Genomic DNA, 20,740 nt, shown 5'->3' with positions numbered 1-20,740 from the left:
TTCAACCGGAGGTACGCAAGTCTACATTTCCTAAGCCACTTTCTTATTCCTTCGCCTGACTTGAGCGTCGGAGGGCCGTCGCCGGGACCCCCCCCCCCCCCCCCGGCTCGGTTTTGTTGCAGGTTCGCCGGAGCACTCGAGGATCCAGCAGGGAGCGCCACATCCCCAGCGTTCGTTGACTCCTGGTTCGGACAGGATCAATTTGGCGCCGTCTGTGGGAACGCACCTGCATCCGAGCAGAGGCAATGGACGAGGCTGGAAGACTACATACCGTGGCACTCTCACAAGAAGAGTTGGACGCTATAGTCGAGGCGAGGGCAGCCAAGATAGTGGCGCAGCAAAAGAAAAAAGCACAGGCTGAGCGGGCGCAACAACAAACAACCTTGGCTTCAGCAGGCCGGGCGGCGCAAGCAGACCGCCCGGAATATGTTTCAACAGGAGGGTTCCCTCAGGCACTCTTCCGTACTCCCCCAGAAATCGCGCCCGCTCACGGGGAGCAAGCATCTTCATCCGATGAGCCTCCCGTTCGAGATCATAGGAAGGGCAAAGCTCCCCGAGCGAACGCACCGCCCGAGCAGGTTCACCGACAGTTCTCTGAAGCCATACATCGGGATCCGTTACCAAAATACTATACACCATCGCCGATCGGAGCTTACAATGGGACGACCGACCCCGACGATCATTTGGGGAAGTTCGACAGCATCGCCACCTTGCATCAGTACTCCGATGGCGTAAAGTGCCGGGTATTTCTCACCACTCTATCGGAATCTGCACATAGGTGGTTTCGGAGGCTGCCGGACGGCTCTATCACTAGTTTCCAGGAGTTCCGAAAGGCATTTCTTCATCACTTTGCGAGCAGCCGACGTTATCAAAGGACAAGCGTCAGCCTGTTCACCATCAAACAAGAACCAAGAGAATCTCTCCGGGCGTATATACAGCGATTTAATCAAGTAGCGATGGACATCCCCACAGCCACCTCATAGACAATGGTAAACGCCTTCACGCAAGGCCTCGCGGAAGGGGACTTCTTCCGCGCGCTCATTCGCAAACCGCCCAGAGACTACGACCACATGCTACACCGGGCGAATGAGTATATAAATGTGGAAGAGGCGGAGGCTGCCCGGCGGAAGGGAACTCATGCCGAACGTCCGGCCCATGCCGAACGGAAGCAGCCCGCAGCCCATCAGCCACCAAGAGGACCAAGAGTTGAGGCATCCCGGGCACATCATGCGAAGTCCCCGGTGGTCCAAGAGGTAGCGGCCGAGCGGTCAAAGATGAAGAAAAAGAGGGTATGAACCCCAATGTTTTGCTCTTTCCATAATACTGACTCGCACAACACCCGCGATTGTCGGGGCCTGCCTTCAATCACCCATCCCGTACGACGGGGTGGCCCTCGTCGATCGCCTTCACCCGGCCGCCGGCAGCGGCATCAAGAGTCCGGTCGGCGAACATATAGAAGATCTCCCGAACAGCGTTTCCCTCCAAGGCATGAAGATCGCTCTCGGTCCAATGAGCGACCTAGGCAGTCCGCTCGGGAAGAGGAGAACAGAAACAACACCTCCCGGGGAGAAATCAATATTATTGCGGGTGGGCCGACCGGAGGAGATTCACACAGGGCGAGAAAGGCAAGCGCCCGGCAGCTCAGAATCCATGAGGTGGGTTGCAGCCAAGAAAAGGCGAGCGGACCCGAGATCAGTTTCGGGCCCAAGGATCTTGAGGGAGTTGAAGTGCCGCATGAGGATGCCCTTATCATCAAAGCGGTGATAGCCAACTACACCATCCACCGTATCTTCATTGACACTGGCAGCTCGGTCAACATCATCTTCAGAAAGGCCTTTGATCAACTACAAATCGATCAAGCCGAGCTGCTGCCCATGACAACCCCCCTCTACGGGTTTACGGGCAATGAGGTTCTTCCGGTCGGACAGGTAAGACTGGCTATCTCCTTAGGGGAAGAACCGCTCCGGAGAACGAGGACAACAAACTTTGTGGTGGTCGACTCCCCTTCATCCTACAACGTGATACTGGGGCGACCGGCGTTAAGTGAATTCCGAGCTGTTGTGTCAACGTTCTACCAGAAGATCAAATTCCCGGTCGAGGACAAAATCGGTGAAGTACGAGGAGATCAGTTAGCCGCTCGGAAATGCTATGTGGAAATGGTCCGAGCTGAATCCAGCGCCGCGCGAAAGGCTCCACGGATCGAGGTACACGCCATAACCGAGAAACCTCCTGCTTTAATTTATGATGAAAAGGAGGATGTTCAGATCCATCCGAGCCGATCGGAGGCTACAACCTTTATTGCCGCCGACCTGGAGGAAGAACAGAAAGAAGAAGTGGTCAAATGCCTCTAGATGAATCATGACGTCTTCGCTTGGTCGACGCATGAGCTGCCCGGTGTCTCCCCTAGCATAGCCCAACATAAGCTTCACGTCCGGCCGGACGCTCGGCCAGTAAAACAAAGGAGAAGAGATTTCAGCGCCGAGTAGAATATTATCATTCGAGCGGAGGTAGAAAGGCTCTTAGAGGCCGGCCACATACGGGAGGTTCAATTCCCAAGCTGGTTAGCAAATGTGGTGCTCGTCTCCAAGTCGGGCAACAAATGGAGGGTGTGCATCGACTTTAGAGATCTGAACAAAGCTTGCCCGAAGGATTTCTACCCTCTGCCCCGAATCGACCAGCTCGTAGATTCTACAGTCGGATGCGAGCTCATATGTATGCTGGACGCCTACCAAGGCTATCATCAAGTGCCGCTCGCCCCGGAGGATCAGGAAAAAGTTAGCTTCGTTACACCGGACGGGACGTATTGCTATACGGTGATGCCGTTCGGACTGAAGAATGCCGGAGCAACATATCAAAGATTGATGAATAGGGTCTTCCGCGAGCAAATCGGACACTACCTGGAGGTCTATGTAGATGACATCCTCATCAAATCCTTCCGAGCGGCCACTTTATGCAAAGATATGGAAGAAACCTTCCGTACACTCAGAAAATATGGGGTCAAGCTAAATCCTCATAAGTGTTTGTTCGGCGCCAAAGGAGGACATTTCTTGGGCTATATTGTGACCGAACGGGGTATTGAAGCTAATCCTAGCAAGGTGAAGGCTCTTCAGGACATGCCACCGCCCAGAAACATGAGGGAAGTACAGAGGCTGACCGGTCGGATTACAGCGCTATCACGCTTCATCTCCAAGACTGCCGACCGGAGCCTTCCGTTCTTCAAAGTCCTCCGCAAAGCTACAAAGTTCCAATGGAATGAAGACTGCGATCGGGCCTTTGAAGAATTGAAGACGTACTTAAACTCCCTACCTGTGCTGGCCAAGCCAGCTGTGGCGAACCGTTGTACATTTATTTATCCTCAACCGAGCAGGCAGTGGGATCAGCGTTAGTCCAGTCGGGAAGTGAGGAGCAACCTGTATATTTCCTTAGTCATATCTTGAAAGATGTTGAAACCCGCTACACCGGACTCGAGAAGTTGGCCTTTGCTCTGATCCTGGCCGCTCAGAGACTTCGTCCTTATTTCCTGGCGCACAAGATTATCGTCAAGACCAATAGCCCGTTGGGACGAGTGCTTTTAAATCCAGAAGCTTCCGGACGGCTCATCAAATGGACAACCGAGCTAAGCGAATTTGATATCCAATATCAACCCCGCTCGGCTATCAAGGCACAAGCCTTAGCCGATTTTGTGACGGAGGTGCAGGACCCGGAACCCGAAGTTGTGTGGAAAGTGTTCGTGGATGGATCGTCCACTAGACATGGGAGCGGAATTGGCATAGTTTTGCTGTCCCCACAAGGAGAGCGGATGCAGCTCTCCGTCCGGCTAGATTACCGAGCGACCAACAACGAAGCAGAATATGAAGCACTTATTGCTGGATTGCAGGCCGCTCGGCACGTTGGAGCCGTCCGGGTCATCCTCTATTCAGATTCCCAGTTGGCTGCTCAGCAAATCTCGGGGATTTTCGAGATAAATAGTACAAGGCTCAAGCTCTACGTGGAGGCTATTGAAAAACTTAAGCTCAACTTTAGGGAGGTGATTATTCAGAAGATCCCCCGGGCGGAGAATCAAGTGGCGGATGAACTGGCCAAGCTGGCAAGCGCGTTATACCCGGTCGGCTCTCAGAAGCCGATCGAGCAAGTATCTTTAGTAGCACATGTCGATCGAATGGAGGGCATCACATACCCGAGCGACTGGAGGACAACTATTGTGGAGTTTTTGCGCTCGGGAGCTACCCCCTCCGACCGGGAAGGAGCTCATTTACTGAAGAGAAGGGCTAGTCGGTTCACCCTCGTAGGAGATCAACTCTACAAGAAGGCCTTCTCCCGTCCGCTCCTAAAATGCGTCAGCTGGGAAGATGCCGAGTACATCCTTCGAGAAGTGCACCAAGGTTCGTGCGGTGGACATCCAGGCGGACGATCGTTAACCAGGAAGATTTTGCTAGCCGGGTATTTTTGGCCAACACTTCAAAAGGATGCTGCCCGGACCGTTGCAAATTGTCTATCCTGTCAGAAGTATCACAGCGTGTCCCACCGACCGGCAGATGAGATGAAAGCATCAACTATGGCCTGCCCGTTCGACCAATGGGGGATGGACATCGTGGGACCCTTCCCCATGGCTACCGGGCAGCGGAAGTTCTTATTGGTGGCGGTCGACTACTTCTCAAAATGGGTAGAAGCTGAGCCACTTGCAAAAATATCCGAACAGATAGTTAAAAAATTCATATGGCAAAATATCATCTGCCGCTTTGAAACCGCGGAAACCACAAGTATTAAAATATTTAGGCCCGCTCGGGCGTTGGTCCTTCGATACTTGGCGTTTGTTGACTTCACACAGGCTAGATACGTGCAGAGCGAGTAGGCCCTCCCGCTCGGACTTTGTTTAATGGGTTAAGCTGATCGGCCGCGTGACGGAGAACACTTAGAACATGATTGACTCTAAGCATAAACGTTAAGCAAACAGAAGAATATTATGGATAATGATCAGGAGGACGCAAGCAAAGACATAATTGCACTAAAGGGAAAGCATGCCGGACGGCAAGTACAAAAAGTTGCGCTGTGCGTAAGAAACGCAAAAACAAGATAGAGACGAGGAACACTCTTCACTCGGGGTCTTCGAAGTTGAAGAAACCGTCCGGAATGTCGTCTATCATGGCCGCCAGATCGGAGGCGGGAATGTGCATTCCCGCAGGAAGGTGGCCACCCTTCTTCAAGTAGGCCATAGTGACCTTAACGGCCTCGGCAAAGGTTGAAGAGACGCTGCCGCCAAATTTCGTGCCGAACCTCTCCGAGCGGAGGTAATCTTGACGTGCAGCAGCCAGACGACTCGGCTCCCCTTCCTTGTACTTTCTGAGCGCCTCCCAGGAGGCAATTAGTGAATCTTGGAGAACTTTCTGGTCAACCTCCGCTTTAGTGCGTTCAGCTGAGCGCCCATCCCGTTCGGTAGTTAATTGGGCTTCCAGCTCCTTAGAGTGCTGATCTAGGGCTCAGACTTCGACTTTCATCTTGTCCAGATCAGCGATCGCCCGCTTCTTCCGGCTACTGGCGTGCTTCACGTCTTCGTCGCGTTTCTTCACCAAGCCTTCAAGTCGAGCCACCTCTGTAGCCAGGTCGGCGGCCTTCTTCTGTTCGGCCTCGCGGGCTTGTTTCTCCCGCTCGGCCGATGGACCCCCCGAGACTTGGAGTTTTTCCATGAGATCCTCCAGCTCGGCCAGCCGATGGCTAGTGGCGATTTGCTCTGCCCAATGCTGTAAGTGAAATAATAAAATCAGGAACCAAACAGTAGCATGGCGCAGGAAGAAAAATGAACCTACCTGAGTGGCCTGCTGCATGTGGTTATCGCTGAGCTGCTTGGGCGTCATGAGGGCCACCCGAATCTGGGCGTCCTCGAAAAGTTTGGCAAGCGGACCTGTCAAGGTTATTTCATGAACGGGGCTTGATGGCTGATCGGCAGACAATAAATATTCCTCCGATGGGAATCGAAGGGTAGTCTTGATGGTCGGGTGGCCGGCCGGCACTTCCTCAGCCGCAGTCGCCTGGCCCGAGGACTCCCCTATGGTTGAAGCTTCGCCCAACCGTCGTAAGCGGCGACGAGTCCGTGGAGGAGAACCAGAGGGCTGGGCGGTGGGCGAGGCCACGGGGGTCCTGATCTGCGACGGCGTGCGATCTGGCGAAGCGATCTCGATCGGCACCTATGGTTCGCCCTCTTGGGTCGGTAGAAGGCTGGAGTCTCTTCGACGTTTCCGCCGAACTTCCAGTGATGAATCCCCGGCCTGGGGGACTCCCAGCTCGGCTGGAGCAGAGGAAACAGGATCCGCCTCAACCTCTATTGAAGCGGATTGGGTAACTTCCGTTTCAGGGGCAGACTGCGTCCCTCCCTCGCCTGCATCTGCCGGGCGGCTGGGGATAAGACCCCGCTCGGCGAGTTCTTTTTTGGTAGCCGCCTCAATTTCCACGGCCTTCAATTTCAGATGATCGGTAGCCTTGGAGCGCCACATGACTTCGGCTGCAGTAGAAGAAATTAAAATCAGTTAGACAAAAAAGACGAAGGGAGTAAAGAGTCCTTACCCATGCGGTAGGGGAGATTGGCCCGAATGGGAGATAATCCAAAAATGTACAACACCCCCTTAAGAAGCAACTGGTCGATTTTGTACCGTTGACCGGACAACCAGTTTGCCGCATGAAGGTAGGCTGGATTGCTTCTGAATTTGCTGAGCTCCGGCTGGGTCGGCACAACGGTCTGCCATTTGGTTCGGAATGTGGGCCGCTTGGGAAGACGTATATAGAAGAAGAACTCCTTCCAGTGCTTGTTGGAGGTCGGCATGTTCTCAAAAAATTTGAAGCCTATTCTACTTTGGAAAATAAAAGTACCCAACTCGGATTGTTTGGGGTAGAAGAAGTAGTGGAATATTTTGGGGTCAAGTGGGATACTGTGCAGCCTAAAGAGGACGACCACCCCGCTCAGTAGCTTAAAGGAATTCGGCACAAGTTGGCCGAGCGGGATGCGGAAATAATTACAAACTTCCAAAATAAATGGATGGGTAGGAAATCTAAGGCTGCCCTGGAATTGGTCCAGAAAAAAACAAATGGTACCGATCGGCGGGTTATGGGGCCGGTCGGTCGGGCCGGCTACAACTATTTCATGGTCGTTCGGGATCCCGTAGGTCCTAACAATGCGCCGGGCGCGCTCCTCATCGAACCTACTCTCCATACTCATATACCACGGACCTTGAACCTCGGTAGCGGGGGCAGAAGTGCTCGCCATGACTAAAGAAGGGAAGGAAGCCTAGCAATACTCGGAAACAAGGGGACGAGAGAAGAGAAGAAGCTTACTGAGGGAAGATCAAAGGAAAGAAGCCCAGGAACTCGAAAACCACCGGAAAGCAAGCACGGGGAGTCGTCGGAGTAAGCTAGCAGCAGGCAGCTTCGACAGAGGACGCGCGATGAAACAGAGAGTGCGGCGTGAAGGCCAAAACGAGGGCTTTATACAAACGAGACCGCTCAGCCTCGTCCGTCGGATGAAGGGCACAGGAGACGAGGTCATCATCTAGCCGTTCATTTCAAAACAAAGGGCGTCCCATCGTACGGAGCGTCACCGCCACTAGAGACAAGCCACGTGGCGCTCTGTCACCAAGCGCAATTAATGCGCCCATACCGCGCATGCTTCGGCTTAATGAAAAAGACTTGCGCGATTTTCAAGAGGATTTAGACAAGCAAACATCCACGTTGGGCGCCAAGACATACAAAGCGAAGAGCCGAGCGGATAAATTTGGCATGAGAGCCGAACGGCTCAAGGGGTATCAGCAGCAGCGATAAGGCGACGACCTCCCGCTCGGACACACAGTCCAGTCAGTCGGACTCACTGCCTCCTTCGACTAGACTTGAAGGGGAAGCAAGTGATCCGGCGGTAAGAATGGGGGACCCACAGATGGGGTCCTGTCCGAGCAGAATCAGAGATTGCCCAGCCAAAGGTTTGGGTTTCCGACGCCAAAGCAGAAGAACCGGAGCCGAATGGCCGAGCGGAGGTGTCCGCTCGGCCGAAATCGAATGGCCGAGCGGAGGTGTCCGCTCGGCCGAAATCGAATGGCCGAGCGGAGGTGTCCGCTCGGCCGGAAACGTGGCGAGGGAACAGTGGTTAGCCGAGCGGCCTATTCGATCGGCTCGGGATATGATATGTCAGCAAAGGCATGATGATTAGACTGTACGCAAGATGGCACTATTAAAGGCCCCACCTTCACGTCACGGACAGGTTGATACAGTAGCAGTATGGTCTTATGGATGCCCTTCTGACAGGCCCTCACCTAGGCATGGTCGAAAGCAGGTGATCGCTTCGATTGGTGTGCCCAGGCTCCTTCGAGAGGTCTATATAAGGCCTCCATTTCTTCAACCGGAGGTACGCAAGTCTACATTTTCTAAGCCACTTTCTTATTCCTTCGCCTGACTTGAGCGTCGGAGGGCCGTCGCCGGGACACCCCCCCGGCTCGGTTTTGTTGCAGGTTCGCCGGAGCACTCGAGGATCCAGCAGGGAGCGCCACATCCCCAACGTCCGTTGACTCCTAGTTCGGACATGATCATGACTCATTGAATCAATTTAATTAAATGAATTAAATTTATTATATTAAATTAGCTTGAATTAAATGGTTGGATTAAATCAACCATGAGAGAGATTAAGTCAAGTTTGACTTGACTTGAGAGGAAGATGAAGAGTCAAGTTTGACTTGACTTTATGCCACCTCATTGGTGAGTTGACATTAAGTGGACCAATGATGATGCTCCACATCATCATGGTTACTTAAGTGAAGTGCCACCTCATGGGAGTAACCAAGAGTTGTGACTCTTGGTATCCCATGGAGGTTACAAACCACTTAATTAGATGAAAAGAGTTTCATTTTGCAAGTGTAACTCTCATTCAAGTGATCTTCCTCCTCCTAAGCTCTCTTCTTGCTCCTTCTCTTCTCTTTGTCGTGGGTTTCAAGCAAGGGAGAAGAAAGGAGAGTGAATCTAATCCAAGAAGAAAGGTTAGTGAAAGTCACATAGAGATTTTAGAGGAGTGTGTTCTCTTCTTTTCCTTTCTTCTTCTTCCAATCCTACCCGAGAGCCCTAGAGAGTGCTAGCACACTTGTGGTGCTCTCTTCTCCATCCTTGAGTGTTAGAGAACACTTCTTGTTCGTGTGGATATCACTAGAGAGTTGTCTACGTTGACAACTTCGAGATCCGGCGCACCGTTGGACGAGCGGGATTTGCGAGGGCACGCTTCAAAGGTATAAAATGTTTTTCCTTTGTAGATCTACTGTAGATCGTCGTTTGAAACTCATACTCGTATTTTTGAAAGTTTTCTTCGCACGGATCCAATGGCTAGGGGGTTTCGGGGTTTCCGTGACGTGAAAAAGCGATTTTCGCGGCCCGAAAAACCCAACAGAAGGGTTGCTTGTAATGTGATTATGTTGCTGCTGCCTCGAGACTGCCTTAAATAAGCTGTTGGAGGCGCCTCAAAGCTCCTCCAAGGCGCCTCAAATATGAAGTTTTATCCTCAAGTCGTGCGCTGCGATAAGCCTTGCTGCCTGCTCGTTATCCCTGCCTGGAGGCGCCTCCATCAATCCTTTGAGGCGCCTCAAAGTTGTCCAAGGCGCCTCAGATTCCATTTGAGGTGCCTCAAGCCTCACTTCGCAGCCAGCTAACCCCTTTTCACCCGAGGCACCTCCAAGTTCCATGGAGGCGCCTCGGACACTATTCATCCGAGGGAAAACCTTGTTCTTTTGTACCTGCAAGACATGTTAGTCCCAAAACACAAATATATCCTGCAAAAACAAAGTTAGCATAGATAAATATATTAAATGAAGTGTTCGACAGTCTCCAGACTGTCCGGTTCTGACTTCGGATTTCCTACCGGAAACCCTATGTTGAACCGACACCTACTGTTCCCTCTTCCGGGGAACGCGTCCTCACCTACTCCCCTCAGGAGAGATTACCTGATGTCAGAATGATCCTCCAGACCGACTGGACTTTTCCGCCTAGGGTTACTGACCCCTAGGACCTATGGTTACCGCCCCCTAGGGTTTTTCGCCACCTAGGGTTACCACCCCCTAGGACCTAAAGTTACCCCCCTTAGAATTTTCCTCCACTTAGGGTTACCATCTCCTAGGACCTTAGGATTTTCCTCCACCTAAGGTTACCACCCCCTAGGACCTAAGATTACCACCCCTTTGGGTTTTCTACCACCTAGGGTTACCACCCCCTAGGACCTAGGGTTACCACCCCTAGGATTTTTCACCTGTCTAACCGCAGTTAGGACTTTTCTGCAAACTTATTCAAGCACATTAGATAATAAAACAACTTAACTTGAACCCTTTGACATAATCAAAATACCGGTTCGATCGTCTGATGCTTCCCACACTAACATCTCATCTCTTTTAACTAGATTTGAAGGAGAGACTTATGATCCGGACAATGATAAATAGGCGCTATGTCGATAAGAGAATATTAATGAAAACCATTGAGGTGGTTCAAACAAAGGAAAGTTTAGGGTCTCCCAGCTCCTTAGCCCTCTAGCTTTTGACTCTTGGGCCTCCCAGCCTCTCGGACCTTCTGACCCTGGACTCTCGGGCCTCCCAACCTCTCTGGTCTCTCGACCCCTGACCCTCTAGCCTCATGACTTTCAAGCCTCCCAACTCCTTAGCCTCTTGGCTCCCGACTTTTGGGTCACTGTCTCTTTGGCTTCTCGATCTCTTGTCTCTTTGGCTTCCCGATCTCTTAACAACAGAGGACACATGAGTATTTCAGAAAAAGAACAAATCATCATATGAATCTAAGATTATTTCATGAAAAAGCAATGGTGTAAATCATTCTTATATTATTTAAGGAATTAAATAATGACAATACGGAAAGAAAGATAGAATGAAAAAGTCTCTTATCTCCTTATAAAATATAATTTTTTCTTGTATCCAAGTACTCACGTATAACTATGTATATTGAAGCCTTAATACTCATTTTCTTCATCCTCTAATTTGAGCATCAAAATAGCTATGTCGGGAACCCTTGCTATCATTCTAATCATTTTCTTTTTGTTTATCTTTGTCTAGGCTCCTAATCACATCATCGTTCTTGTTGTCGTTCAGTAATTGACGATTAAGTTGACGTTCACGAACATGATCAATTAGATTGAAAATACATAATATATAATGACGAGGCACTTCAAAATGCATGTCATATGAGACAATCTTCACCAGATTTCTATCTCTATATTTTCTTAGTTTATTCTTGTTTTATTTTCGATCATAATTAAGCTTCAAAGTGAGTTTTGTTCCATCTCACGAGATTCAAAGATGGAAACCTTCAGCGTTAGAAAATACACGAAGCGAATACGCTTCTACTGCCTGATAATTTGTTTTGTAGCGCATGCTTTTTAATTCAAACTAGAGACTTTAATGAAACAACGCCTGTTTCTTCTCCTGCTTCTCTTTCTTTCCCAAAGCTGTTGCATTGTTTTTCCATAGTATGCTGAATATTTTGACCCAGAACGCATGCAGATTTGGACCGACGAAAGCAGGGGTAGGGGGAAAAAAAAAAAAGAGGACACCTATGGATCACTTCACGATCGATGATGAAAGTGAGGTCGAGGAAGAGATGCATGAAATTAAATGATCCGGACACTGCATGCTCCGAGTTAGGAGGCATCACATCCACACCGAGTAAAAGTGCTTGTATTGCAGCAAAAGGCGAAGCCCTCGCCCCCAGGGCCCCCATCGACCGGATTCACGGTCATTATGAGGGAGGTAAATCATAGCACCCGAGCTAGTATAGGACGGACCGGGTGGGATACAGGGATAGGGGATTTATTCCCCCGCTGCCACTGAGTTTCGACCCGACGGTCTCATTGCAGCAACTCCCATCCCATACCGTCTCGGATGACGCACGGGGTCTAGTAAAAGTGCTTGTATGCTGATGCAGTTGGTGGACGAACTCATGATTACAGTGATAAAAAAACAAGGAGATAGGAATAAGGATCTGAGTTCTGTACGTTGGAACTCACCCCATATTCTCCATATATCGCCTCGATCATTCCTTAATTCCCAATCTCTATCTTCATTCTATCCCACATGCATGCTTTTTTGTTACCAAATCATTGTTGCTGGAAAATCTGTCTCTACGAAAGCTAGGCACACCTTCATGCACAGCAGATCAGAAAAGCCTTGATAGAAGCATATGTGTAAATTAAATCTCCTTATCCTGCTTGATACCCAAGAAATCAATTATGATATTCTGGAATTTAGTTAGAACAGAACACTACTGATTGCCGATTGCTCTATGCTATGAAATTTTTATATAGAAGCCTAGCTAGCTAATGGACCCTAATGACAACTAATATTCGTAAGCGGAGCCAGATGCTACCATTAATTAGTAATCTTAAAGGGCCCTTGCATGCAATAGGCATCTTGTTTACTGGACAATGACTTTGATGATTAATACTGCCAGGAGCACGACAAGGATCCAACACTTTTAAGTAATTAATGGAAAAGAAAATCACTATATATATCATAAGCATGATTATGTCACGCTACTAGGGCTATTGGATTATTTAGTTTCTTCTGAGCATAACCATGCATGTTTCTTACGAAAATATATCATTTAGGGTTCAAGTACATTTATGATCACCTATAAGAGACTTTTTGCTTTTTGTGTTTTTTTTTTCTCATCATTCCTGGAATATATCAAGCTTGTTATCAACTTCCACATATCCCATTTGTCTGGGACCAGATGTTGACTACACGTAACACTTAAAAATACGTATCAATTAGGAGCTCTTTCATCTCTAGTACATGTCAAACATGTATAATGTATTGTTTGACATGTAAAAATACGATCTACTTAATGCTCTATTTATTTCAGATAGATATATATAAATAATTAAATATGATCAGCAGCATAACCGTATATTTAATTTATTTATGAGGATCCCTAGATAAATCTCCCCTGTCAATCTCGTTTAAAGTGACTGGTTGGCAGTTGTCCAATCTCCCCTGTCAATCCTTCTCCTATCACCATACTGTGTAAGTAAGATGTGACCTTGTTTTAGCTACCCTAGCGACCTCCTCCCTTCATTCATATCTAACACGCATTTGGCTATCCTTCTTAATGGTTGTTGGCGTAATGCTAATTAAGAGCGCTCTCCTCGTCTTTCTTAACGATGGATTTTAGCAAGGTTTAAGGATCTTGAGAAAAGCGGAGAGGTGGGGAAGAAAAGCTACAAGCATGGTAACACAGATCCCTATGGAGTGCTGCAAGGTCTTGTATTGATCCAGATTTTTGGCCTAGTGGAGTTCCTTTTAGATTAAAGGGCCTTGTGGTCGTTGTAGTCTTCTCCTTCATTGCCTATGTTTCTTCTGCAACAACACACACCTTGTGGAAGATGATAGCTGGGCTGTTTGTGTCATTGGTGAGAAGCTTTGTATTTCTTGGTGATGTATGTGATGAATGATAAATAGCCCCCTCCTCATTTTCATAGAGTGGTCGGTAGAGTTAGTCGATAAATGAAATCCATGAGCAATAGCGACTGGCTTGGCTTCTCTCTCTCTTCTCATATGAACACGGAGGTTGCTTCGGAGTCGCCACATCATAATCAGAATCATGAAAGCCATCGTCACTGTCAATCTCAACTTACCGCCACAGCTTGTGTCTCTGCTTCGTCTGCAGTCTTCTTTCATTCTTCCACCGCTGAACTCTGTTACGGAGGGGAAGGAGAGACCGCAGGGCTCTACTCTCCGTTGCCTGCCATGCCACTGAAATCTGATGGCTCTCTTGGCATCATGGAAGCTATCACCGGATCACAACACTCAGGTAACTTTTTCGACTTTCTATTTCATTTGTTGGCTCTGCTAAACACAAACACAATATCGTTGCTAAAAATACTTGACATTGATCTTTTTTCCATTTCCTTCTATTTGTTGAAGGAATCCTGCTGCCTGTGCAGCGGAAACTTGAAGACTTCTTGGGAGGCGGACCCACCACGGGGGCCCATCATCACTACGGCAACTTTGAAAGGGAAGCAATCGCTTTGAGCTTGGACAGCCTCTTCTACTGCCAAAATTTACACTCTGAGAGTGCTCTCCATGACCACCAGATTCCAGTAGTGCAACACCATCAATTGTTCTTGCAACCTGAAGGGATGTGTGCCGGGCTACCAGAGCATGAGATGTATCAGGGACCGCTGGAGGTGGGAGCCATGGTGGAAGAAGATGGCCTTCCGAGTCTCAAAAGTTGGGTGGCCAGAAGCTATAGCGCTTGCAGCAATCAGCTGGATGAGGAAGGAAGAATTGGCTCTAGTTCTATCGATGCGGTTGGATTCGGGGAGTTGCAATCCTTGAGCTTGTCCGTGAACCCTGTATCTCAGTCAAGTTGCATCACGGCTGCACTACCGATTTCTTCTGCAACTGAGCGTATTTTTCCTGACACGAATAAGAAGTTAAGGCCTGGGAAAAGATGCTTAAAGCAGACAATCCATAGGAAGTCCATTGACACATTTGGGCAGAGAACCTCTCAGTATAGAGGTGTTACAAGGTCAGTACTCGTTGGTGCGTATCTTGTTATTGTTCTGTGCATGCATGCTTATATCGTTTCTATTGTATGTTGGAAATCTTGTATGATATAAATGTTAGGTTTATGTGACTCTCCATGCATCAGGCATAGATGGACTGGGAGATACGAAGCACATCTTTGGGACAATAGCTGCAAGAGAGAAGGTCAAACAAGAAAGGGAAGACAAGGTTAGCAGAACAAGAAAAATCCAATCTCTACATTATAAATGAAACCTTCACTAACTTGGTATGTGATATTGTTATGCATGGGGATGCCACGATTATGCCCTCATACAGTGTATCTTGGTAGGTCTCCTGGACTCAACCTTTTGCTCCGGTTGTTTTCTCCATAATATTATCAGTAAGCATCCGTTTGGCTTCCTTCAGGAGGGTATGACACTGAGGAGAAAGCTGCAAGAGCTTATGATTTGACCGCATTGAAGTACTGGGGACCATCAACACATATTAACTTCCCTGTATGATCCATCAACTTACAGATCTTTTGTATATATACATGTTGCAAAAAGGCGGGTCCCGCCGCCCAGCGGCCCCCTCACCTCTGCCCCACGAGTATGAGAGGGAGTAAATCACGGTGAATACGGGCCCGGCTATGACATGGCGGACGAGTCTTTTGTATATATACATGGCCTCGGAAAGGGTTGAGTTAGTTAGTGCGAAACATAGATGTTATGGATAAGGGTTCGAATCTTAGTAAAATCAAGAAAAAAAGCTCTCCCCATTGGTCAACTATATATAACTTTCTGATTTATCTCCTCACAAATGATCGTGGGGCCGACCATGTAGAGCTATTGGGTGGCTGATTTCACATTTTGCTACCATTTTGTATATATACATGGATTGCTAATAGTGTTACATATACTTGGTGGGTTTGATGTGCAGTTGGAAAGTTATAAGAAAGAGCTGCATGAAATGAAGAACATGAGCAGGCAGGAGTATGTTGCCCACTTGAGAAGGTATATCCACTTAGATTTCTGTTCAGTAGTTGTTTCCAATTTATTGTATTCGTAATATTTTGGGGGCCGATGAATGGTTTCAGAAAAAGCAGTGGTTTCTCACGTGGGGCTTCGATTTACCGAGGAGTAACACGGTAATCTTTCATAAAATACCATTTTTCTTGAATTGGTTCGAGAATCTTTTAATTATATTTTGGATTTTTCTATAGGCATCACCAACATGGAAGATGGCAAGCTCGAATTGGTAGAGTTGTCGGAAACAAGGATCTTTATCTAGGAACCTTCAGTAAGCTTCCCAAATAATTTGATGCATATGGTCCTACCTTGATGAGCCTTTTCGTAGAGTATTAAGAAACTTGATTGTTCCAAGTTCTGAGTGTTGAACTACTCAAGCATGGCATTGCCTGATGCAATTACTCTTAAGCTAGTCATCATTCTCACCGAATCTATGAACTTACAGATACTCAGGAGGAAGCAGCAGAAGCATATGATATTGCTGCAATAAAATTTCGCGGAGTGAATGCTGTTACTAACTTTGACATTACGAGGTATGATGTAGAGAAGATCATAGCAAGCAATACATTACTTCCAGCAGAGCTTGCTAGGAAGACCAAGGCAACTGAAGCAGGAAAAAGTGTTCCCTGGGAGAAAAATATTTGCAGAGACCCAGCTGAAGGAAACAATACTTCAGGTTCTGAATGCAAGGCTCTCTGTCAATCCACTGAGGCACATCTATCTACTGAGTCTTGTGATCGTGAACCCTTGATGATAAGTGGTGACTATAGGAGCCCAATGGTGTCACCGGCAATTAATGGCCTTATAGATTTAGAAACAGGGAGTTCTGTGCAAGGAATAGGTGATTCTGAGAAGATGAGCAATGCCCATTTGTCAAACCAATCGTCCTTAGTGACAAGCTTGGCCAGTTCCAGAGAAGGGAGTCCTGATCGGATTGGTCTCTCCATCTTGTTTTCCAGTGGCACACCCAAGTTGAGTCCCACTCCACTTGCTTCATCAATTCCTGCAATGCAATTAAGGCCGACTATTTCCATTACTCAAATGCCTGTTTTTGCTGCGTGGAATGATGTTTAAGCTGGTCATGATGACAAAGCCTGCATGTAGGGTCCGTGGAGCAACAGCCAAGAAAAGAAAGCAAAGTCTGATGGCTAAAGTGAGGTGAGAGGGTGCTTTTGTTTGTTTGTTTATTTATTTCAGTTTTCCTTGAGCAAGATTTGTGATTCATGATCAATGCGGGATTAATCTTGCCTCACATGTCAGTGGTTTCTTTTTCAATTTCGCTTGAGGGGACATTTTTATGGAGAATTTTGCATAAAACAGGGTTAATTCTTCAAGAACAAACATATCATAGTGTTCTTTGGTGGTTTGTTTCTCTACATGTGGTCTCTGCCAAGTACATTATGAAAAGCAATTCCATGACTCAAGAATAGAATTATAAGACTTTTGACCATCGCATAGCGTTATGGTCTGCCAAAACCTATTGATTGCGATCACAAAAACGTTCTCCTTTCCCCTGGGCTTTGCTCATCCAACATTCTTCTTTTTCTCCAAAAAGGCTGTAGATTCTTATGTTGTGGAAGTAGGACATATCTAGGTATTAGGGTTCGATTGTAAAAGAAATGACTTGGTCTTTTCTAGTAGTAATCAGTCTAAAAGCATAGACTACGTATATAGGATTAAGTTGCCATGCATATTATTGAAACGCAAGCATGGTAATATCCATGAAAGATGAAGCAAATGGCTTTTGTATTTTCGAGTTTTGCAAAGAAAAAGAAGTCGAGTCAATTTTGCTGTGTGATCTTAAAAGTGAGCATTGAAACTCATGAGTACCTGAGTTTGCACAGAAGTTGCTGCTGGAATCTATTCCTTTGCCTAATGCAACTTCACATGCAGAGACAGAATAGTTCATTGCTCCATATATCAGATTGACAAAGAGCAGCAGCTCCAGCTCATTGCTGTAAAAGTTAGCAGAAACCTAGCATTGCCATTGTACAATGCAACCTTCGTTTGAATAATGGATGAGTCTCAAGCTGGATTTGTGCTCCACCTACAAACAAGAAAACATAATAATTGACATCAGATTTTTTTTTTTTAGCAGTGCGACAGTAGCCTGAGAAATTAATTTCAGATGGAAGTTTGTGTTATCAGGAAATGATCAGTTTTTTGAAGGAAAGCAGGAAATAAAATATGCATGAACCAAATCTAAGACAATTGGATCTTGTTCCCAGCGAGGAAGCAGAGCAATAATATGTTTCATATCATATTTTGGTTTCCGCGCAGGTTTTGGCAACTTGTAATTTGTAATGGACTGTATTCTGCTTGTACTTGTCTGCTAGAAGCGACTGTAGAGTTTTCTTATTAATTTCCTTTATATTGGGACAATGGGAACACACATTTCTCAGATCCTATCATGCCCGCAATAATTGTGGACACTGGATATTTGCACAGGGATAGCAATCGACAGTCATTTAGAAGATACAGATTTCGATACCAGCTTATCATTGCCGATTGAAAAAGCAAACTTAGATTCGAAAAATGGATTGCTAGCTTATGTTTATGTTATAAATTTAAATCATGTTTTGTACTAAATAATAGGATAACCAAAATAAATAAATTGATTGTTACCTCCTTAAAAAAGGCTTGAATACCACTTTTGTTGCTTAATACTTTAGAAGTCAATTCTTAATATTGTGGCAAATAGATAATTATACCATATAACAAGATATGATACAATATAAAAAGATATAATATGCATATTAAGGTAAGATTTTAATTAAATATGCATATTTAAATCTTATAATATATTACCTCTTAAGTAAGACAAAAGATTGTGCATAAATAAAATTTTAACAAATATATGTCAATAAGAAAAAATTTGTAATCAAGATAAAATATTTTCAACACTCCCACTTGGCATATATGTATCTCATCATTCACTCAATAGTGTATAGGAGATATGAATCATGATTATAGGTCCTCTAAACACGAGTATTATCTTCCATGTATTACATTGTATTATGTTTGTCAACCAATACATCTTAATGAATAAACCTTATGTTTATTGATGGTCCAACTTTAATGATATTTCTCAAATTAATTAATATATATACAAATATGAAAAAATATCATAGTTGAGTTTAATTGATAACTAAATTATTCTAACAACAAAAATTATATAAGGGAACAAAGTCTCATTCTCTTTATATGATCCCTAAATTTTAACTGTGGCATGCCTTTAGTCAAAGGATTAACAATCATCAATTCAGTACTAATATGTTCAATAACCACTGTCTTATCTTTCACATGTTTTTTATGGATTGATATTTAATGTCGATATGTCTCCCACTTTTATTGTTCTTAGCCATAAAGATAATAGCTAAATTCTCACAATATATCCTCAATGGTTTAGAAATAGAATCCACAATTATAAGCCCTGAAATGAAACTCTTCATCCAAGATCTACAGTTCTAAGCCCTTAAAATAAGATACAAACTCAGCCTCTATAGTGGAAATGACAATCAATGTCTGCTTTGTATTTCTCCAAGATACAGCTCCACTAGCAAGCATGAAAATATATCCAAAAGTTAATTTTCATGAATCAATATAGTTGGCTTAATCTGAATCAGAGTAGTTAATCACTTCTAAATTCTTAGCTCGTCTAAATGCAAACATGTAGCCTTTAGACCCTTGAAGGTATCTCATCACCTTCTTTACAGATTTCCAGTGGTCTATACGCGGATTTATTTTGATATCTTCCTAACATACCAACATCAAATGCAATGTCAGGTCTAATGTAGACCTAAGCATACATTAAGCTTCCGACAACATAAGCATAAGGAATGTTTTTCATTTGTTCTCTTTCAAAGTTATTTTTCGGATGTTGATCCACATTGAATTTGTCACCTTTCACAATGGGAGCTATATTTTATGAACAATTTTTCATCCAAAATATCTCTAAATTAAAACTTTGTTAATATAGGTTTCTTAAGGCAGACCTAAGATTCCTTGAAATATGTCTTTACGTATCTTAATGCCAATGACATAATATGCATCACCCATATCTTTCATATCAAATTAAGTTCTTAGAGAAAATTATTTTACCTCATATAGTAAACTTTTATCATTGATTGTAAGTAAAATATCATCCACATAGAGAATAAAGAAACAAATCTTGCTCCCACTAACATTCTGATATGTACATTAATCAATGACATTCTCCAAGAAACCAAATGAAGAGATGACATCATGAAATTTCAAATACCATTGATAGAAAACTTATTTCAATCCATATATGGATTTCTTGAGGTTGCATACCAAGTGCTCATCATTACTAGAAAAAAAATCTTCTGGTTGTTTTATATACCTCTTCCTTTAGATCTTCATTAAGAAACATAGTTTTCACATTCATTTATTACAATTTTAAGTCAAAATGTGCAACCAATGCTATAATAATGCAAAAGGAATCTTTCTTGGAGATAGGAGAAAATGACGCTTTGTAGTCTGTTTCTTCCCTTTGAGTGAATCCATTAGCCATGAGTCTTGTTTTATATTTCTCAATGTTGCCCAACGAGTCTCTCTTTGTTTTGAAGACTCATTTGCATCTTATAATTTTTGAACCATTGGACAACTCAACAAGATCCCAGACTCTTTTCGGTGTCATAGAATTCAATTCTTCTTTCATAGCCACTACAACAAAAATGGCATTTCACGACGCACAATTATATTATCCACAACGTGCATCGCACGCTGTATAACTACAAGCTGTTGAAAGTCATAAGACATCAACAACGTGCATCACATGTTGAGGTTAAGAGAAATCGTAGCGCACACCGCACGCTGCGGTTAAGAATATTCGCAACACGCGATACGCGCTACAATTAAGAGCAATCAACAGCACGCAATGCGCACTATAGTTAAGAGCAATTGATAACATTCACAGCACGCACTGCAAGATGCGATTAAGCGCATTTGCAACATACAGTGCATGCTGTGATTATAATCATTCAAATACCATACACAAATTATAATACCACGTATCATTATAATACTACATACACACAATTATAAAATCAAAACTAACAATTATAATACCACATACAACCATAAACAACACACTAATAAAACAATCCAAACTAGTAATAAAAAATTCACTTAGTAGCATAATTTATTTCCTACAAAAGAGTATTTGAC

The 20,740-nt window shown here is 45.2% G+C and overlaps 1 protein-coding gene across 2 annotated transcripts; it reads left to right on the top strand.

Moving 5' to 3' along the window:
- The first annotated feature begins 13,079 nt into the window (after positions 1–13,079).
- Positions 13,080–16,886, top strand: LOC122030881 (AP2-like ethylene-responsive transcription factor CRL5). Of its 2 annotated transcripts, XM_042589927.1 has the most exons (10): positions 13,080–13,423; positions 13,493–13,824; positions 13,938–14,544; positions 14,668–14,750; positions 14,859–14,867; positions 14,949–15,037; positions 15,462–15,535; positions 15,619–15,669; positions 15,745–15,821; positions 15,996–16,886. In XM_042589927.1, exons 2-10 carry the CDS (start codon positions 13,518–13,520, stop codon positions 16,622–16,624), a joined length of 1,926 nt encoding a protein of 641 aa, XP_042445861.1. In that variant the 5' UTR covers positions 13,080–13,423; positions 13,493–13,517; the 3' UTR covers positions 16,625–16,886. The 2 variants fall into 2 exon arrangements, with proteins under 2 accessions (XP_042445861.1, XP_042445860.1); XM_042589926.1 differs by having other exon boundaries at positions 13,080–13,824.
- The last annotated feature ends 3,854 nt before the right edge of the window (positions 16,887–20,740 follow it).

The sequence above is a fragment of the Zingiber officinale genome, chromosome 11A (genome assembly GCF_018446385.1).
Source record: "Zingiber officinale cultivar Zhangliang chromosome 11A, Zo_v1.1, whole genome shotgun sequence".
NCBI lineage: Eukaryota > Viridiplantae > Streptophyta > Magnoliopsida > Zingiberales > Zingiberaceae > Zingiber > Zingiber officinale.
This window is presented reverse-complemented; position numbering and strand designations above follow the sequence as displayed.

What these genes read in the sequence shown, in the direction of transcription:
- LOC122030881 (XM_042589927.1), top strand. Translation starts at nt 13,518, where the DNA reads ATGAAATCCATGAGCAATAGCGACTGGCTTGGCTTCTCTCTCTCTTCT. An exon ending in CACCGGATCACAACACTCAG is followed by an intron (nt 13,825 to 13,937) that starts GTAACTTTTTCG and finishes TATTTGTTGAAG; the next exon opens with GAATCCTGCTGCCTGTGCAG. An exon ending in TCTTTATCTAGGAACCTTCA is followed by an intron (nt 15,822 to 15,995) that starts GTAAGCTTCCCA and finishes ATGAACTTACAG; the next exon opens with ATACTCAGGAGGAAGCAGCA.